At 34.4% G+C, this 21026-nt stretch overlaps 1 protein-coding gene across 1 annotated transcript in view; it reads right to left on the bottom strand.

Annotated features, from left to right (window-relative positions):
* Nucleotides 1-18511, bottom strand: part of LOC132560620 (uncharacterized) — a 62075-nt gene extending 43564 nt beyond the window's left edge. The window contains 19 exon segments of the mRNA XM_060225283.1: nucleotides 1852-2117; nucleotides 2738-2852; nucleotides 4979-5223; nucleotides 5774-5888; nucleotides 6234-6260; nucleotides 6775-6903; nucleotides 7462-7601; nucleotides 7726-7840; nucleotides 8214-8356; nucleotides 9207-9324; nucleotides 9828-9854; nucleotides 10038-10172; nucleotides 10721-10849; nucleotides 11326-11364; nucleotides 12663-13098; nucleotides 13310-13440; nucleotides 13762-13788; nucleotides 14531-15091; nucleotides 18457-18511. Of these exon segments, the coding sequence (XP_060081266.1) occupies nucleotides 1852-2117; nucleotides 2738-2852; nucleotides 4979-5223; nucleotides 5774-5888; nucleotides 6234-6260; nucleotides 6775-6903; nucleotides 7462-7601; nucleotides 7726-7840; nucleotides 8214-8356; nucleotides 9207-9324; nucleotides 9828-9854; nucleotides 10038-10172; nucleotides 10721-10849; nucleotides 11326-11364; nucleotides 12663-13098; nucleotides 13310-13440; nucleotides 13762-13788; nucleotides 14531-15091; nucleotides 18457-18511 (2953 nt within the window).
* Nucleotides 18512-21026: the final 2515 nt, after the last annotated feature.

The following is a 21026-nucleotide window of genomic DNA, read 5'->3' as shown; positions in this document are numbered from 1 at the left end:
GTACACTCGTATACTGTACATACAGTAACTGACAGATTCAACAAACTGTACACTCAATATACTGTACATACAGTAACTGACAGATTCAACAAACTGTACACTCAATATACTGTACATACAGTAACTGACAGATTCAACAAACTACACTCAAAAATACTGTACATACAGTAACCGACAGATTCAACAAACTGTACACTCAATATACTGTACATACAGTAACTGACAGATTCAACAAACTGTACACTCAGTATACTGCACATACAGTAACAGACATATTCAACAAACAGTACACTCAATATACTGTACATACAGTAACTGACAGATTCAACAAACTACACTCAATATACAGTACATACAGTAACCGACAGATTCAACAAACTGTACACTCAATATACTGTACATACAGTAACTGACAGATTCAACAAACTGTACACTCAGTATACTGCACATACAGTAACAGACAGATTCAACAAACTGTACACTCAATATACTGTACATACAGTAACAGACAGATTCAACAAACTGTACACTCAGTATACTGCACATACAGTAACCGACAGATTCAACAAACTACAGTGAATATACTGTACATACAGTAACTGACAGATTCAACAAACTGTACACTCAATATACTGTACATACAGTAACTGACAGATTCACCAAACTGTACACTCAATATACTGTACATACAGTAACCGACAGATTCACCAAACTGTACACTCAGTATACTGTACATACAGTAACCGACAGATTCAACAAACTGTATACTCAGTATACTGTACATACAGTAACCGACAGATTCAACAAACTGTACACTCAATATATTGTACATACAGTAACCGACAGATTCAACAAACTGTACACTCAATATACTGTACATACAGTAACCGACAGATTCAACAAACTGTACACTCAATATACTGTACATACAGTAACAGACAGATTCAACAAACTGTACACTCAGTATACTGTACATACAGTAACCGACAGATTCAACAAACTGTACACTCAATATACTGTACATACAGTAACCGACAGATTCAACAAACTGTACACTCAATATACTGTACATACAGTAACCGACAGATTCAACAAACTGTACACTCAATATACTGTACATACAGTAACCGACAGATTCAACAAACTGTACACTCAATATACTGTACATACAGTAACCGACAGATTCAACAAACTGTACACTCAATATACTGTACATACAGTAACTGACAGATTCAACAAACTGTACACTCAATATACTGTACATACAGTAACTGACAGATTCAACAAACTGTACACTCAATATACTGTACATACAGTAACCGACAGATTCAACAAACTGATCCCAAGGGGTCAGACTCATTGTTTATACAAAACTGATATCTCTTCGCCTAAGCATGCTTCAGACAACATTGGACAATATCCTGTCAAGTCCTGAAGAACAAGTGAGCTAAACACCAGTCTTAGAATTTTCAAATATATGGAGCTTTGGTGAAGTCAACAAAAATTGTTACAAGTTTTATAAATCGCATTTGAAATGAAACAAATGTAAGATGCTGTTTATCACATAACTGGATACTTTCACAAATATTCATGAAAACAGTATTTTATCAGAATAATAAAAAATCTAGATTAATGATATATTTAATCAATATCTCTATGGTGACATTATAATGTGTATGACACCTTGAAGTTATGACAGCAAAAGGAAGCCATAGAAACCTTCATCCAACATAGTTCACATACGACCTGTGTACAAAAAATATGACAGCCAGGTAGTTATGTGATAATTTCATTTAAATTTAGGAGCATTTGAAAATAACAATTTAAAAAAAAAAAAAAAGGTCATGTTACCAATGCCAGGACGGGAGGTGACAGAGGGTGCTGTAGGAGCCACAACATTACTGGTGAAGATGTTTACATAGTGTATTGTGTTGTAGGTACTGTTGTACAGGTCAGAGACACTAGGGGGCTCTACTACACCGTGGCCAATGGTACCCTGTTGGAAGGATGGAATGAGGGGTGTGGATGGGTCGTTGCAGACTGGTTTCTGACAGCATGAATCATCAGGATCCACGGACATATGGCAGCCAATTGGCAAGTTTTGGTAGGTTGGACACCTGAGGATAGATATACATGTAAGAAAAATACAGAACAAGAGCTCCAAGAGGGATCTTGCTGTCCAAGTGTAACCAATGATCTTCCCAGGTTCTGTGTATATTTTATTTTCTTGTCTCACTTATCTGTTATGTGATGTCAAAATCCAAAATTGTCACTGGCAGACAACTTGAATTTTAGATCATTTTTACGATACAACTTTAACTACTGAGACTCATTCTTAACATACAAAAAGTTCAAGAACATCCGTTTGAGAAAAAGCAGTAACCAACTTTAAAAGTATTGGTCAGTATCTCATAAAATTGTGTATATCTATACTAAACTGTGTACATTCTACGTAACTGTTTACCTGTGTACAATTGTATTTAATTGTTTATAGGGCTTTTCCCACTCATTTAGGATAAAGTCTTTTGATAATATTTTCAGTAGAAATTAATCAACTGAATATTGAAGGAGTAAACTTTATATTTGAGAATCTGGCCATATTATGAAATAAACCCAATTAGGAAAAGGGCCCATATTCAAGACCTCATAGCCCACTGTGTACAAAGGTATCTATCTGTTACCTGTGTACACCTGTACCTTCTTGTTTACTTGAGTACACCTGTACCTAATTGTTTACCTCTGTGTACAGGTGTAATAGCCAGTTTTGGCATCAGTACACTGACAGGAGTAGTCACATTCATCATCCCACCTCTGGTCTTGAATGTACATGTTTCCTTTATATAGACAGCCACCTACAAATACATAAATCAACAACAGATTATCAATAAATGTCTCTTAATAAAACTATTAAGCAGGATATAACTCTCTTACTTTATATAGTCAGGATATAAATCTCTTACTTAATCTAACCAACAGGATATAAATCTCTTACTTTATATAGTCAGGATATAACTCTCTTACTTTATATAGTCAGGATATAAATCTCTTACTTTATATAACCAACAGGATATAAATCTCTTACTTTATATAGTCAGGATATAAATCTCTTATTATATAGTCAGGATATAAATCTCTTACTTTATATAGTCAGGATATAAATCTCTTACTTTATATAGTCAGGATATAAATCTCTTACTTTATATAGTCAATATAACTCTCTTAGTCAGATATAAATCTCTTACTTTATATAGTCAATCTCTTACTTTATATAGTCAGGATATAAATCTCTTACTTTATATAGTCAGGATATAAATCTCTTACTTTATATAGTCAACAGGATATAAATCTCTTACTTTATCTAGTCAACAGGATATAAATCTCTTACTTTATATAGTCAATATAAATCTCTTACTTTATATAGGATATAAATCTCTTACTTTATATAGTCAGGATATAAATCTCTTACTTTATATAGTCAGGATATAAATCTCTTACTTTATATAGTCAGGATATAAATCTCTTACTTTATATAGTCAACAGGATATAAATCTCTTATATAGTCTATATCTCTTACTTTATATAGTCAACAGGATATAAATCTCTTACTTTATATAGTCAACAGGATATAAATCTCTTACTTTATATAGTCAGGATATAAATCTCTTACTTTATATAGTCAGGATATAAATCTCTTACTTTATATAGTCAATATAAATCTCAGGATATAAATCTCTTACTTTATATAGTCAGGATATAAATCTCTTACTTTATATAGTCAGGATATAAATCTCTTACTTTATATAGTCAGGATATAAATCTTTATATAGTCAGGATATAAATCTCTTACTTTATATAGTCAACAGGATATAAATCTCTTACTTTATATAGTCAACAGGATATAAATCTCTTACTTTATATAGTCAACAGGATATAAATCTCTTTACTTTATATAGTCAATAAATCTCTTAGGATATAAATCTCTTACTTTATATAGTCAACAGGATATAAATCTCTTACTTAATCTGGTCAACAGGATATAAATCTCTTACTTCAACAGGATAAATCTCTTACTTTATATAGTCAACAGGATATAAATCTCTTACTTAATCTGGTCAACAGGATATAAATCTCTTACTTTATCTAGTCAACAGGATATAAATCTCTTACTTTATATAGTCAACAGGATATAAATCTCTTACTTAATCTAGTCAACAGGATATAAATCTCTTACTTTATATAGTCAACAGGATATAAATCTCTTACTTAATCTAAATCTCTTACTTAATCTGGTCAACAGGATATAAATCTCTTACTTAATCTGGTCAACAGGATATAAATCTCTTACTTAATCTAGTCAACAGGATATAAATCTCTTACTTAATCTGGTCAACAGGATATAAATCTCTTACTTAATCTGGTCAACAGGATATAAATCTCTTACTTAATCTGGTCAACAGGATATGAATCTCTTACTTAATCTGGTCAACAGGATATAAATCTCTTACTTAATCTAGTCAACAGGATATAAATCTCTTACTTTATATAGTCAACAGGATATAAATCTCTTACTTTATCTAGTAAACAGGATATAAATCTCTTACTTTATCTAGTAAACAGGATATAAATCTCTTACTTTATCTGGTAAACAGGATATACATTTCTTAATCTAATAAGCAAGTTTGCAAAATCTTTTGTAAGATTAAGTAAAATGAAAATCTTTCTGCCTCCATACATGGAATTTCCAGCTGAGAGCACGGATGTCAGTTTATTTCAGGTGATGCTCAATTAATCAACACTAGATATAAGTTATCTCAAGCACACCTTCAGAAATTAACATTTGTTAGGAGCAATGTGTTTTTGGTACATGACAAAAGTTAAAAGCTTTATCAGATTAAAATTCCTTTTATGCCACACAAAAAAAATAACACATTATTTATGTAATAAGAGAAATTAGACCATGTAAACAATCAAAACATACTTAGTGTAGGAGCCGTGAAGCCTGTGCCACCAGTTCCAGGCTGTGGTTTGCCACCAGAGGGCAGTGTTGGTGCAATCTGTGGTTTACTGGGATTCTGTATGGTGATCATACCACCGTTACCAATGGTGTTGAGGTTATTGGTGGATGTTAGAAAGGAACCTGTATCACATTGAACTGTGGAACAACATTCTCCAGCTTTCTTTGTCTCGTAGCATCCTTGTGGAAGGTTATTGTAGGTTGGGCAGCTGATCACAACAGAAAAGTGAATAGTCAAACAAAACAAAAACAAAGAAAATTCTACAAGACATAAAGGCATGTTACCAGATAAAAAAAGAAAACTTCAAGAGAAAAAAAACTGGGAATAAACACCTAGATTGTACAGAAGTCAACATTGATAAATCAAAAAGCTACTCCTAAATATCAAATTGGGAGAATTTCATTGATTTGATCTTTCATCTTATATCTTTTTCCTGAACCCTCAGAAGCTCTATACATAAAAACATTGTAAAACCCCATCCTTCAGGCATTCCATACATAAATTGTAAAACCACGCCTTAACTCATGTATCAACATATCTTCAGGCATTCTATACATACATTGAATAATCCTTCCTTTAATCGTGTATCAACACATCTTCAGGTGATCTATACATACATTGAATAACCCCACCTTTAATCGTGTATCAACACATCTTCAGGTGATCTATACATACATTGTTAAAACCCACCTTTAATCATGTATCAACACATCTTCAGGCGTTCTATACATACATTGAATAACCCCAACCCTACTCACGTGTTAACACATCGATAGTAACCGTAAGCAGCATTTTCACAAACACATTCAGTGTCACAGCTCACCCTCCAACCTTGACCTTGATGGTAGATATGACCTTGGTAAAGGCAGGTGTCTAAAAAGATTTTAAAAGGCATTGATAACAAAGTCTGAATACATAGAAATCATTGATTATCTAAGGCATCTTCACTTTTTGTCTTTATTTGAATTTATCATACACAAATAATAATTTTATCATCTTTTTCTAGCTGTATGTTATTTAATGGTTAAATTGCATTTGAAAAATTGAGTCAGTTAAACATAGGTGATCTAACTAACCTTACATTAATTTCCAGATCTGTTAGACAAGTAGAGTACAATAATTTAATGATCACTTATTAGCTGTGTAAATGACACAAATCTATCCCATTTAGCAGTCAGTAATATTCAAAGTAGAAGATTAAATAGGAAGTAGACGTACCATTCGGACCAGGTGTTGGTTTCACATCTGCAGGAGAAAGAATTCAAAAATGCAATGTGAATTATTATACACAACTAACAAACCCGATGTATCAGATAATTTTCTTTCAGAATGGAAGCTCCAAAATGATCAACATAACTTAAAAACTCCTAAATACCATGGAATCTACATATTTTGTTATTCATATAGATGTTATCACAATTCAATTATTACTTGGCAAAATTCTTATTTAAAAACCACACTTTTGTCTAAAGAATGCCTACAGACTTTAAGTGGTCGTGATATTTTCAAGGGAATCCAGGACACCATTTACAACTTTTTTTATGAGTCCCATTATCAAGGAATAGAACAGGTTCTCAAAATTTCCCACAGGAAATCAGGAGTCCTGGACTCAAATATTTCAGTGCCAATGATAAAGCTTTGGATGGTTATTCACATGAACAGGATACATAGTATGTGCATATTAGGAATAGGCTTATTGCCAAATGAACAGAGAAATATCTCCCCATATTCTGTCATAAATCTTTACAACATGGCTTACCACAAAGATTACAGTGTTTTCGACAGTTATCTGTAGCCCAACCTGGAAAGCTACCACATACTGTTTTTTCATAACGGTCACAATTGGGGAGGACATCAGCACAGGCTGGTGGCTGTGTTGGAGTAAGTCCTAAATAACAGAAAATAACATGAAGAAAACACATGGAAGTGATTTTACTTTATTTCCTCATCACAGTGAAATCCTAACAAAGTCAATATGCATGTTTTGTGTCCAATAGAATACTTCCAATATCAGTTCTGCTAGCTTTAGAGCTTAAACATAATACTGGATCCTAAAATGACCAGGAAAAATGTTCTAGGTTAAGGAGAATATGTGACTTTAATCACAAAGCTGTCTCAACCACAAAGTTGTGTATAAAAGAACAGTCAAATCTCAAAATTTGAGGGACTATGGAAAATATTTTGACTTATCGGAATTTCAATTCAAAGTGTCCAAATAAGATTTACAATATCAGTTTCCTAGGATTGATACAGCACTAAAATGTTTTTACCTGTTATAGAAAACACTAGCACTAGATTTAACAAATCAAGCACAGATATAGTTATAATACTGTGGCCTATGTTAAAATTTGGCTGTAAATATTGTCATAAGTTACCTGTTACAAGTTGAACATTCAGAGTCCCTCCAACAAAGATATACCGTTTTGCTGAGAAGGTTTTTACATACCTACTCCCAGGCCACTGACAGATCCAGTTCCTGTAAAACTGCCTTGCTGGGTACTAAACTCACAGACAGGTTTGGAGCAGCACTCTCCTGCTTTTTTGTCCAGATGACAATAAGGTGGCAGGTTAGTGTAGGTTTGACAACTGCCAAAATAAAGGACTGTAGGTAAGAGCTGTTGAATTGTTATCATAATTATCAAATCTCTAATACAGCTGAAAACTCTAGTGGACCAAGTGTAAAACAGTGTATGCTTTTTGTTCAACGTACCGATCTTGACATTGGACAAGCCCTGTTGAACCTGATGCACAAGTACAATGGTATTGGCAGCCATCGTCCCATGTCTGACCCCCAAAATACTGTTTTCCCTTGTAAGCACACACAGCTGAAAATTAAAACAAAGCACAACTGAACATTTCCATGCTTTTATTATAATGGTAAAAAAGGCTATATTTGAAACATACCAAGATCTATTGGTAATCAATCTTAAGGGTCATCAAAACTGATTCTATCACAATTGCAAACAATATGTTTTTCATTTTTCAAAATTTATTTTTGATCAAATGCATTTATTCAATCACAACATGTCTAAAAATATTACACAAATTAAAAGATCAATTTCTTACACATGCAAACTCAGAAGTTCCTCAAGAGAAAATATGGTGATGCATCTACCTATCCATCCATTATCTTCCCTATCAATTCTCGGTCAGATATTGGCAAACAACAAAATCTGTAATTTAGGCATTGATACATACGCATTCCAAAGGAATTTGTGGCTGGAGCAGTAACCTCAATCTTGTTGATGTTGGAATTGAAATTACAGACAGGTTGCTGACAACACTCTGTAGGACTTCTTACCAGGGTACACTGTGGGGGCAGGTTATAATACAGGGGGCATCTGTAAAGTAAAAAATGGAGGTCAAGTAGCAGTACAGGGGACATCAGTAAAGTAAAAAGTATTGATTATGTGGAAGTACAGGGGGCATCTGTAAAGTAAAAAGTAGTGATCACATAGAAGTCCATGGGGCATCTGTAAAGTAAAAAGTAGTGGGCATGTAGAAGTACAGGGGGGCATCTGTAAAGTAAAAAGTAGTGGTCATGTAGAACTACAGGGGGGCATCTGTAAAGTAAAAAGTAGTGGTCATGTAGAAGTACAGGGGGGCATCTGTAAAGTAAAAAGTAGTGGGCATGTAGAAGTACAGGGGGGCATCTGTAAAGTAAAAAGTAGTGGTCATGTAGAACTACAGGGGGCATCTGTAAAGTAAAAAGTAGTGGTCATGTAGAAGTACAGGGGGGCATCTGTAAAGTAAAAAGTAGTGGTCATGTAGAACTACAGGGGGGCATCTGTAAAGTAAAAAGTAGTGGGCATGTAGAAGTACAGGGGGGCATCTGTAAAGTAAAAAGTAGTGGTCATGTAGAAGTACAGGAGGGCATCTGTAAAGTTAAAAGTAGTGGTTATGTAGAAGTACAGGGGGGCATCTGTAAAGTAAAAAGTAGTGGTCAGTTAGTAGTACAGAGGACATTAGTAAAGAAAAAATAATGCAGTAATACAGGGGAGTCTTTACAGTAAACAGTAAAGTGATGCAATACAAAGGGGTTTGAAAAGTTAATAATTGGGGGCATCATAGAGTCAATAATTTCAACAGAAGTGAGTGTTGAAGAACAGGCTATCTTTCCATCCCTTTTACTTTTGTCAGCATCATCAAATGTTTAATTATATCAATGACAATAATTCAGTGGTTGGGTACCTGTTGTAACAGCGATAGCGTCCACTGTTTCCATCCTCACAGACACATTCATAGTCACAGCCATCAGTCCACTTCTCTCCATGCTTGTAGGAGGTTCCCTTGTAATTACACTGTCCAACTAAAACACACATGGTAACATTCAAGTAGACAAGCTTTGTTGTGCTGAACAAGATCCATAACACAGCCTGCATTACTTTGATTTTCTATCCATTTTAAAGTAATACAAAATCATTAGCAGTTATTTCCATTTGGTCAATTACAAAACCCTGCATGATTAAAAATATAATAGGAAACGGTGATGTGAAGTTGAACCCTCATAAAAAAACACGGGTTTTGACTAGAAAACACAAAGTATCACATTATCCAGCAATTACATATTCTCTTTATTAATATTGAAGGCATGCCCAGGAAAACTCAAAAAAACAAATCTTTAATGTCTGTTTCCATGGTGAAAAAGTAAAGTCATAAATTTTCTAATGTATCAGACAAAGATTATCACACTGCTAACAATAGAAATGAACTCCTAAATGGAACCTTCTTAAGTCTTGTCTGTTTGTAAAATATCTAAAGATGAAACCTTATCCACTGTTACTAAATGTGTGCTTTAGTCGTGCTACTTACAGAATCCAACAGCACTTGTAGCTGGCCCTGCAAAAGTAATGAAACATTATCTGTAACATATTTTTAGAAACTTTATGTATCACAGCATCAAGACTTCCAACAGAAGTGATCCAGTAAATATGTCCAATGACTTCAAAAATTGCAAAATGTCTTCACATTGTATGTTGTCTTTATCGCAGAAAATGTTATTTTGAAAGATGTCATATTTACCGCAGAAGCCACAGAATTTCCTGCAGTTGTCCTCGGCCCAACCCTTGTATGTTGGTTGTAAACATACATCTGTGCCAAAACTTGGGCAGTTGTTGAGGCGATCCACACAAGGAGGTGGGGCAGTGGTATAGAGAGCTATATTTAAATAAAATGTTATTGAATACAAACTGAAAATTATGTAGTTACTAAATATAATCAGGAAAATACATTTACTCTAAATTAAAATTTGCTCTGGTATATTTTTGGCTTTTAAACATCAGCTTTTGAATCCATAAAAATCAAAATGAGAAGTATTATCAAAGTACTATTGACATTGATATGGAAGCTTTATTAAGTGCAACATAAAACATTTCCTATTCTCAAACACAAAACATTTAGAAAAGTAACACTGCTTAAGTTTAAGAAATATTTAGTCACACAAGAATATCATTTTTTCTTCAAGCAAATATGTTGTTGTTTACCATGTTCTCATTTGGGAACATGACATTACTCATTTGGAATGACTAGGATTTACATGACAAGCATCACTGATGAAGTAGAAGATGCTTACTCTTTCAGAACACCTGGTCTTATTCTCCTTATACTTTTCTCAGGAGTTTGTGTAAATCCTTCATCTGTTATGCCGTTGTTTTAATGAATTTGTTTTTGCTATAACTTCAACACAGCTAGTAAAAAATACGTACGTTGACAAAATCCACAGTATCGACCACAATTGTCTTTGGCCCATGGTGCATAATTCACACAAACATCATGTCCATACTGCTTACAATTGGATTGAAGGTCAGTACAGGGGTCAGGGCTAAGAGTTCCACCTGTAACAGTTAACAAACCCATATTGTAGATTGTCATAGGTGTCTTTTTGTAATACATATATAGATAATCTTCTGGAGTTTCCATTTAGTTAAATTGCTCCAAACAATATGTTTTTGTGACCCAGATATTATAATAGGTAAGGGTTCACCTGCCCGACCATGTGGGTTTCCCCCGGGTACTCCGGTTTCCTTCCACAATAAGACCCCTCGCGCGCTAACATAACTTGTTTCGCAATTGTTGTAAAATAAATAAAGTTTATATTATAAATGAAGAAGTCAAGTTTGTGAAAATTTCCTATTCTTATGAAATCACATCTATTTACAAAATCCAAAAAGCAAAAATGTAGTCTGTTTTCCATTTCACAATACGCAATACTGACATTGAGTCATCGAGAGAAAAGAAGCGTTCAGCTAAAAGCCTTATATCACTACAAGATCAGGGAAACTTAGAAATGTCAGGAAAGTAATTAGCTTACCAGGTGAACTTGTCACTCTTGGAGCAGATGTGGCTGAAACTGGAAAAGGAAAAATGACAGTCACTTTTTTGGTATATAAAATGAACAACCATGGCTTTCAGCATCAAAATGAACAACCATGGCTTTCAAGGTTCGTAATGTTAACAAGAGAATAAATGAAAGATACTAGTTTATATATTTCACAAAACGCCAAGTTGTTTTACATGGGATATCCAATTATTAACAGCTTCAAACCATGAAGACTGACAGGCTGAAACATGTCTGTTACCAGCAGAGGAGACAGAGAATTTAAGGATTAGAACCTGGCTTTGGCAGGTGTTCCTCTCCTTTCAACATTGTAACTTCAAACACTGTACAGTATGCAAGCATACAAGTGTCTTCTTACTGTTCGTTTTACACCTATGATTAATGACTTTCAGAACCCGTATTCAGTTTTCAATACAATTACAATTTCTTTTCAAATGAGACATTTCCTGCAAAGCCAAGAACTGGACTGGTTTTATTTGACTCCAGTTATTTGTTTTCATTGTTGTTCTCTCTATATATACTATTTTACAAGCAATAAAGGTACTGGGTTGTATCAAAAATTTTCTATAAACTATCTAGTATGATTTTTTTTCAATGCTATACTAAAACTAATATATCCATTTGTTCAATGCGATCTCTTATTTCCTCTGATTTTGAACGAACTGTTGTGTATGCAACAGCACTTCTGTGATAGTAAATCAAACATTATTCTCAACCCCAGTAAGATTTTCTCTTTACGACTCATTACTGAATGAAAGATATATCTATGATCTAACAATATGAGAAATGATACACCTCTGGGGCTGTACTGGCGTACATTTCTTGAGGACTGGGACTAGTTTTCTCCAGTCAGCAGTAGGTTGGTTGGTTACAGGTTTTATGTCTCTGTGCCTTTTCCTATTACTCTAGTGTCCTTCCGACAAACGACCCCATTCAATTTCTACTTAACCCATTAATTATTTCATAAGCAAAATTTTACAGAGCTGCTTCTCAATTTTATAATCAGGACATTTATAACATAGTCAAGGAAAATTGATACCTAGACAATTTTGACACGTGCGCAATCAACCTTGTCATCAGATATACTTCATATTCAAGAGATTTTGGAAGTAAGACTATTACAAAAGCAAAATTTATCTACAGTTGAAATGTAAGTCATGACTGCCAGTTGAGCAACAAGACGATGTAGTTTACGAACCCAGTGCATCAGGGTTGTATAAAGATGGAAATAATATAACATCTGGCCTTGGTATCTGTCACTGTAAGAAGGAAAAGATAAGATAAGTTACTTCCAGCCTGTATTTTCCTACCTTGACAAGCCTTGTTGATAATCTGAGAGGAGATAGAGTCGAGCTGATCATAGCTGTTCACTGTGAAGGTATTCTGACTATCTGGGTTGTCTGCAATGCTGTGGAGCTCATTCATATCAACACCAGAACCTACACCAACAGCTAGCATCCCAATATGAGCTAGACGAGCTTGATCAGCTGCAGAAGAAGTCAGAGCAGAGCTGCTAGATCGGCCGTCAGTGATCACGACAGCAATCCTTGGTACATTACTACGAGCACCACTGTTCTGCGAGAACATCTGACTGGTCATGTACTTTATGGCGTCGCCAGTATTGGTGCCTCCTTGCATGTATTTCATGTTGTCAATGCCGTTCATTACATCTCCACGCGAAGTGTAGGTGTCTAAAGGAAACTCCATGGAAGGGTAGTTACTGTACTGCATCAGACCTACATGTACCTAGGTAAAAGATTCAAGGCAAAGATCCAAGATAAGAATTGTTCCTCTGATGCTATATAAAAAAGTCCCTAAATACCTTGCTAATCATGAATACTTCAACATAATCAATACAGTTGGAGCACAAAAATATGGTATCGACAACTGAACTTTACTTTCCAAATTCCCTAACCCTAGGACAAAATGCATTATATAATCTAAAAAAATAACTTACTGCATTTGGGCCAATATTCAGTTGACCAGTAATGCCTTTAAGGAAGTCCTTGAGCTTGAGGAAATTTCTGCTCCCAATACTGCCAGAACTGTCCACTAGGAATACGAGATCTGCACGCTGCAAGCACTGGGCTGCAAGTATGTCGTAAGTAGTTTCTAGTACAAGTCATAATGTTAACATTTCTGACATTATTCTTACCTATTCAAATATTCTTACATGTAGTTAACGAAATAATAAAACTTTGTGTAAAGAAATGTGTCTATTTTTCTCAGAGATTCTGACTGGTTGGCATTTTCAATTTGGGTACAATATGGTAAAATGAAAATAAAGAATTTGATAATTCAATATACTGTAAATTAACATCATTTTTATTAGCAATAATTGGTATACCAGTTTCACAAAGTCTTAGCAAATAGCATGTTTTCATCTTTCGACATACAAATAAATCTTACCTGTGTTTGTGGACAGTGCTGGAGTTTCTGTGTTCAACAAAAAGCAAAACCATTGTATTGCACTCACCTTCTATACACATTGTATTTGTAGTATTGTGGGATTTAACACATTGCTCAAAGTTTCAAAAATCTGTTCATTTTTGCTTTACTTCTCCCAATATGAGTTCTACTTTTTCAGTTTTTTTTTCTTTCTTTTTCTTCTTCTTGTTATATAGCAGCTTTAAGGAATGTTCATAAATAAAATTGTTAAAACTGAAGATTTTGCAAGCTATTTTTTTTTTTCAATTATCTCTTGACAAAATTCTGTATCACAAGTTAAATGCCAAGTTGATATGACAATGTGACGACAAAAATAAATGACCAGGCATTTTACACACATCTTTCCATCTGAGTTTTAAATCTTGTCTGCAATATTTGGTTTATCTGCCTCAACTTTGTCACCCACAAACTTAACTTTTACTCTTTTTTTTCAACTGAGCTAATATTTTCCATTTTATCTTGAGAGGACAGATGAACAGCTGACACATGTACCAGAATAAGACAATCATATGTTTTAGAAAATTTATTAAATACTTTACACATAATTTATTGTTGTTGTATTCTTATCATCTAATATATATACATATTTCTATACAATTTTGAGGTTCAATATTTTAAGTATATCCTGAAAACAATTTTGTTATGAGCTACTGAGATAGTGATATGTTTGTCACCAAAACTTTAAAGATTTCACAGATACTGTAGATGTTGAAAGATCAGAATTTCTTACCGCTGGTGATGGCATGGTAGAGTGGGTAAGATAAATCGGAGAGAGAGTCAAAGTTTTGAGCAGTCATACTGTACTGGCTGGATGGAGTGCTGGCAGCAGTTGCAAGCTGGGGTAAGTGTGCACCACTTCCAACACCAACCGAGTACAGTTTGATCCCTTCATTCTTGGCACGCTGGGCTTCCTGTTGGAACGCTTGAGAATTGCTAGGAGGAGTACTCATCACCATCACACCAACATGAGGCACACCTTGACGTGCACCATGAAGTGAGCTGAAGCTCTCATCTGTCATAAACTTTAGACCCTCTGTAGCATACGGTCGACCTGGCTGATATTGGATGCTATCAATGGCATTCAATATTTCATACTTGGTTTGATACCTGTCCAGGTAAAATTGGTTGTGAGCTGTAGAGCCATATGTCACAATACTTATCCGAATGCAGCCTGGAGATACATCATAGTCACTTATGGTAGACTTTATAAATTCAAGTTCTTTGCGAAAGTTATCCGCCCCCACCCCCTGTGATGAGTCTACCATAAACGTTAAGTCCTGCTGTACACATCCTGAAATCATAAGAAATTTAAATTATACATAAATAGCATGTAACCTACTTTCAGAAATACTTTTTGAAGATAATAAAAAGACACACCAGTCAATACCCTTTTAATTCAATAACACTGCATCACGAGCTGTTTCCTCATTCTAGGACACATCAGTGATGCTAGTGGCTTAGATTTTAAAGCTATGGGAGTGACGAAGAATTGAGAGAAATGTCCAAATCCACTAGCCCCATAACTCAGTAACTGGAAATAAATTGAGTGATGAGTAAAGGAAGTAATAAAAGACATTGAAAAAGAAAATTTCGGAAAAACCTTTGTTTGAAGCGTATCATAGTGAAATTCATGGTTTACACTGACCCTTAGTCAGCCTTGCATGAAAATAGATCTGACCTATGAACTTTGACAAACAAGTTTCAATAGGTATTATAGTTAAAAATACATCTATACATAACACTGATTTCTTAGATTTAACAAAAATGCATGTTTAAAAGCACAACATACATGAGCAACTTTAATCATGGGGGATTTCTTCTCAGTAATGTTAACAATGTAGCATTGCTGGCATTGCAGTTCATTTACAAGTTTTTCTCCAATATTCCTATTCATTGATGTCATGAAAAGCTTGTAAGAGCTCACAATTTCCATTTGTTTTGATTAATGTTGTTGAAATGAATAACCTTGCGATTTGGTAGGTGATGTTTGTAATTGTGGTTTTTGTAGGAATTTCGCAATGTAATTTATCGTCGATTTGGCAATAAAATACATTCAATTTTTTAAAAAAAAGTACTGTGGATTGAGTTATTTCATTATCCTTTTCGTAAGGAAAAACACCAATTATCGATAATTTCCGGTCCTTCTCGTGGTTGTAGGAATATTCTAGGAAATCGGCCAGCCATTGCAATGAAACATCGTCTCCTGTCATCTGTGATCATAATATTCTGTCGAACAGAAGTCATAACTGATTCTTCTGAACATGACACCAATATGACAGTTACGTATGAACCTAGTCCACATTATTATAGAAAAGACGGGCTATGAATTCTGTTTTCGCGGATTTTCCCGACATTCCCATAATGCAATGTCCAACATTAGCTTCCGCAGCCGCAGAACGCGGGAAACTGAGCGAAAAATGAGGGGGGAAATGCTATAGTTTAGAAGAGATATCTTTCAATTACTTTCCATCTTTAAATCAAATTACAATTTTGGGTTGTAAAAAATGGAAACAACGTTTCAAAACCAGAGACGTATACTCATAGAACCAAAAAATAACACGGAAAATGAAGAAACAACATGGTGCATAAAGCAATATGACACGAATAAATCTAATTCTGCAACAGAATTTCACGATTACCAAATATCAAATAAATTTTATGTTAACAGATCATTCACAAGGTAAAATCTTCTAAAGAGGGAATGTCATAGAGTTTTATTGCGTATCTATTCCGGATCAGAAACATGACAATGGGGTCAACCTTTCTTAAGGCTTTATAGAGCATAGGTATAGAGTCAAACAGAACAAAACAGCACATCCGGCCAGTAAGATAAGACTGTTAAAGGGTCACACAACTTTTATTCTGGGCTGGGTTATCTTTCTACATATACATGATCTGTTCTTTTTATTCGCTATATTTCCGTCTTTCTGATTTATCTATTCACAAATGTCATTTTCTCATCATAGAATTGATAAAAAGAAATGTACACGATTTTATTTTTCCTACACTTTTTCAATGCATGCTCTTTTGATAAAGTTTATTGTCAAAACGTTTACATTATCGATGAAAAATCGTTTTAAACATGATTCGTAATGTGGCCCTTTCCGTAGTTTAGGCCGACATACAATGTCATACTAATTAAGATGGCCCAACAATCCATTCAGACAAGATTTATTTAAGTTGAGATAATCACCCATTTCATAAACATTTTTTAAAAATTTCTAGCCAAATATTTTTTTTAAACAATCAAGAGCTTATGACTTAAAACTATATGGATTGAAAAGCAAAAGGGAGGTAACCAAGTATGTATGTTAACGCTACTTTGAGAACAACATATGGACAAGCTCCGTGTCAGTGTGTCTATCGTTTGAACAGGTTATCAGGGGTCATTTCTACAAATGGAGCATAAGCAGTATGAACCTGTTGATATAGAATCGACTTGATGTCATCGTGTGTTGAGTAGTTTGTTGATAAATAAAATAATATTATCAATCCCTAAATTGTTCCTATATATTTCCAATATAGAGATAAATCAGCCTTCACAAACACATTAAATAATGAAACAGTGACATAAAACGAGTGATGAAACAAAATACTGATTATCAGTGACGGTATTCCAACTCGTCAGTGCGTTCCGATTTGTTAAAACAAAACCGCTAAGACAGGGAGTGTCATTTGTACTCCTTCACTCAGTATGACAACAAAATTAGAGTGAACTTTTCCTTTATATGTTGTCGGCGTAAACTTAATATATATATACATATAAATATATATATATATATGGGGTTACATATATATATATATATATATAAACAAGTTCTTTGAAGTTTCTTTAATATTCCGTAATTCGTCAGTTTCATCACATATTTCAGAATATGACATAAACGAGTAAATTGCTTTTTGAAATATTTTCTCTTCTTAAAATGGAGATGTAGAATCACCAACCAAATAATTTCATTTTTATGAAAAGATATTAATGGTATATCAAGCGTCGAATCACAACGGAGATGGCCGAAGTTTGCCGAAGTTGTCCTAGCGGAAGTCTTTTAATTCTACTACCCAAATCTCATAATCAAATACAATGTATACGAGGGTAACCATATCAGTTTCAGTCAATAAATCTCTTATTTTCCCCTTTTGCCAGTGAATTTAAAAACATTATGCAGAAAAATCACAATCATATCATTCTTATTCTTTGAGACATAAATAGATGTTTCAGGAAGTATGTTTCATGATGGTACAATTAAAATATGTGTTACATTTAGAACTGGTGAAGACGACAGTGTACAAGCAGCACAATGATGGTGGCGTCACACAACTTTTCCAGCTTTATAACGGTTTCAGCTTTATCTAATTATTTATTTTTCAATTAATTCGTTTACCTTTTGATTATTAGTTTTATTATTTCAACAATGTAATGCAATGCTTGACAAACACAATTCCATGTGGCCGTCTTTGACGATTTGAAACTCTCTCAAGTGAAAACAGTTTTCATTGGTTATATTAGCAATTGCAATTGATAGTACTTCGTGTTAGGAAATCACACTTCACTCACTAATCATCGAAGTAATTCCCATTGATTGATATATATCTCAAGATGGGTCATTAGTTGTCCGTTAACAATACACAAGATAATATTGTATAACTCTGTCCTACCTTGTGTCCCTAGGACGGCGAAAACCGCCAGAAGAACACCGACACTGCGGATCATCTTAAGGCGAGTCGAAATGATTGGCTGGCGAAAACATGTCCTTTTATAATGTGACGCAACCCACATATGTCACGTGAGACATGATAGTCAATGGAAACATAGAGACGGTTGTAACCTCCACAGGTCAATCTATAGAGTACGATAAGAAATACGCCTACTGTGTACGCTAAAGGTGCAGTTATAGCGTACAGTGTGTATGAAATCAGTTATCGTATAATAAGTTATTGACAACGAGATTAGTGATAAAACGAATTTTTCACCAATGCGAATGCTGCTTGCTTTATTTCTTCCTTTTTTTTTATGAGTACCATTGATCAATTTGACTCTCTATGTCGTCAGGGAACACAATCTAACGTTATCTAAACGTTTACTTTTTAGGAAGACTTTACGTTAAAAGAGGCATCAGAATGAAACAAGTCAACGTAAAAAGGATAATGTTCATGGATCGTAATGCAATTCATCACACAGGCGGTCGGGATGGGGGTGTTGGTGTAGAATTATCGCTTGCCGTTCTGAAATACATTGTTTCTGAAACATTCCGTCGATTGTCTTTTCAAAATAAATGCAACATTGCCGGGATTAGAGAAAGTCTTTAAGACCTCAGTATTTTGCCAATTATTTTATTTTCATAAAGTTATGGGGTTGATATATAAGGTATGGATTAGGCATGTTGGCGCTCGCACGTGTGTAAGCAGGTATAATCAGGTGCAAGCAAGTGCAAGCATGTCACATGTTCCAACATGTGTAAGCAAGTGCAAGCATGTCACATGCTCCAACATGTGTGAGCAAGTGCAAGTATGTCACATGTACGAGTATCCCACCTCTGCAATTCCTACTCCCACCACACACTATCACTAACAGAACTACACAAATCAGAACCCGTAATCATTGAACATGAGAAATTCAGAGAGAACCATTACAAATTTCATATTTACATTTATACAAATAGAAAAACAAATTTCCTTTTTGCTGAAAGTGTGGTGCCACGAAATGAACCCAGATCTACCACCGTTGAGTGTTTCAATATTTGAAATATCCTAATCTCGCTGTAGACTTGAGCTTGCGACAATTATGATAATTTTACATTTCTGGATAGCAACATTCCTTCATCGCAACCGATGGTGTTTGCATGCTGCAGTTGATTCGATATTCAGGGGTCTGTTCCCATTGTCGGGATTTTCGTGCAAGAAGTCGTCGTCTGACGTGCAATTTTGTAAAATAGGGTTTCAAAAGATATATATTGGTGAAGATTGTCGGAAATTTTACGGTCGTCATAGTGATCTCATTGATACGTATTCTATTCGTATTTCATTGTGCGATGTGAATCTGGATGTGTTTAAAGATCGTGTTTGCTTGTTAGTTCCGGTGTTGCATACTTTGTTTTCATTTGAAAATGTGATAAAAACTTACCTGGATTGACCAAGATTTACAAGGTGGGTATCTTAGATGAAGCACAAGACGCTTACTCTTCCAGAACACCTGATCTTTTTCTCCTTGTACTTTTTCAGTAGTCTCCGTGTAAATCTTTCTTTTGTTTATATTTTTATTGAATTTGAGTTTTGATTATGATTATGTTGACATGTTGATATTTATCTTTCGACTAATCAAGGTACAGACGCCATCAGTTTAGTTAGTCGACAAGCAGATTGATTTTATTTTATGTATTCCCCTAGATTTTAGAATCCATTATAACATTTATTGGGGTGGATGTGGATGGTGCTAGTTATAACAAACACTTTTACAGCATTCGTCAGTATGTTTGGGTCTATCTACTTGCATTGCTAATAGCATTTGAGTCCTCGAGTTGCAATGTATAATGGTATATGGCTTGTATCCATAACTAACATTTTATGGATCTTGGATTTAGAAAATTTCTCTCAAACACCTTTTGGATATCGGCTCTTCCTAGCATTTTTACATTTATGAATGGTGCCTATATTTCAAATTACAGCATTTGCATTTCAATAAGAATGCCTCGATATAATCTAACCAGAAAGAATGGTGATTTAGTCTCATATGTTAATCTGAGTCAAAACTCCACATTTCAACTAACTTCAAAATGATGGACAGTGCCACAGGTTCAGGGGAAGTAATTCTGAAAGTTTTTAAAAATACTCGGTAGTATTTACATTAAAAAGGATAATAATGTGTTATATTATGAGGTCAAACTACTCGTCACGGGAATGAAGTATTAGAAATGATAATAAAATGCTGGTCGAAATTATGACTGTTACATATATAACATATATAACATAGAGAGCAAACCATAATACGTGTTGCCAACCGGACATATATTTATCATAAAACAACCAATAGAATTAATTATCTTGCAAATTTTATTTTGAGATTTTTTTTTTAATTTTCATGAAAATATATTGAAATCGTTCAACTCACTGCTGAAATGTTAGTTATTTTGTTTCATGTGACGTCTTTTCTAGGAAATCACGGTTCTTGATCACCTCAGTCCATCTGAAATCTTTTGAGAATCGCCTTTGGTTGTAGACTTTATGTTTGT

Source organism: Ylistrum balloti, unplaced genomic scaffold (assembly GCF_031769215.1).
Source record: "Ylistrum balloti isolate Yb309-2 unplaced genomic scaffold, AGI_CSIRO_Ybal_v1 Utg371088, whole genome shotgun sequence".
NCBI lineage: Eukaryota > Metazoa > Mollusca > Bivalvia > Pectinida > Pectinidae > Ylistrum > Ylistrum balloti.
The sequence above is the reverse complement of the archived record's forward strand: the minus strand, read 5'-3'. Positions and strand labels throughout refer to the sequence as shown.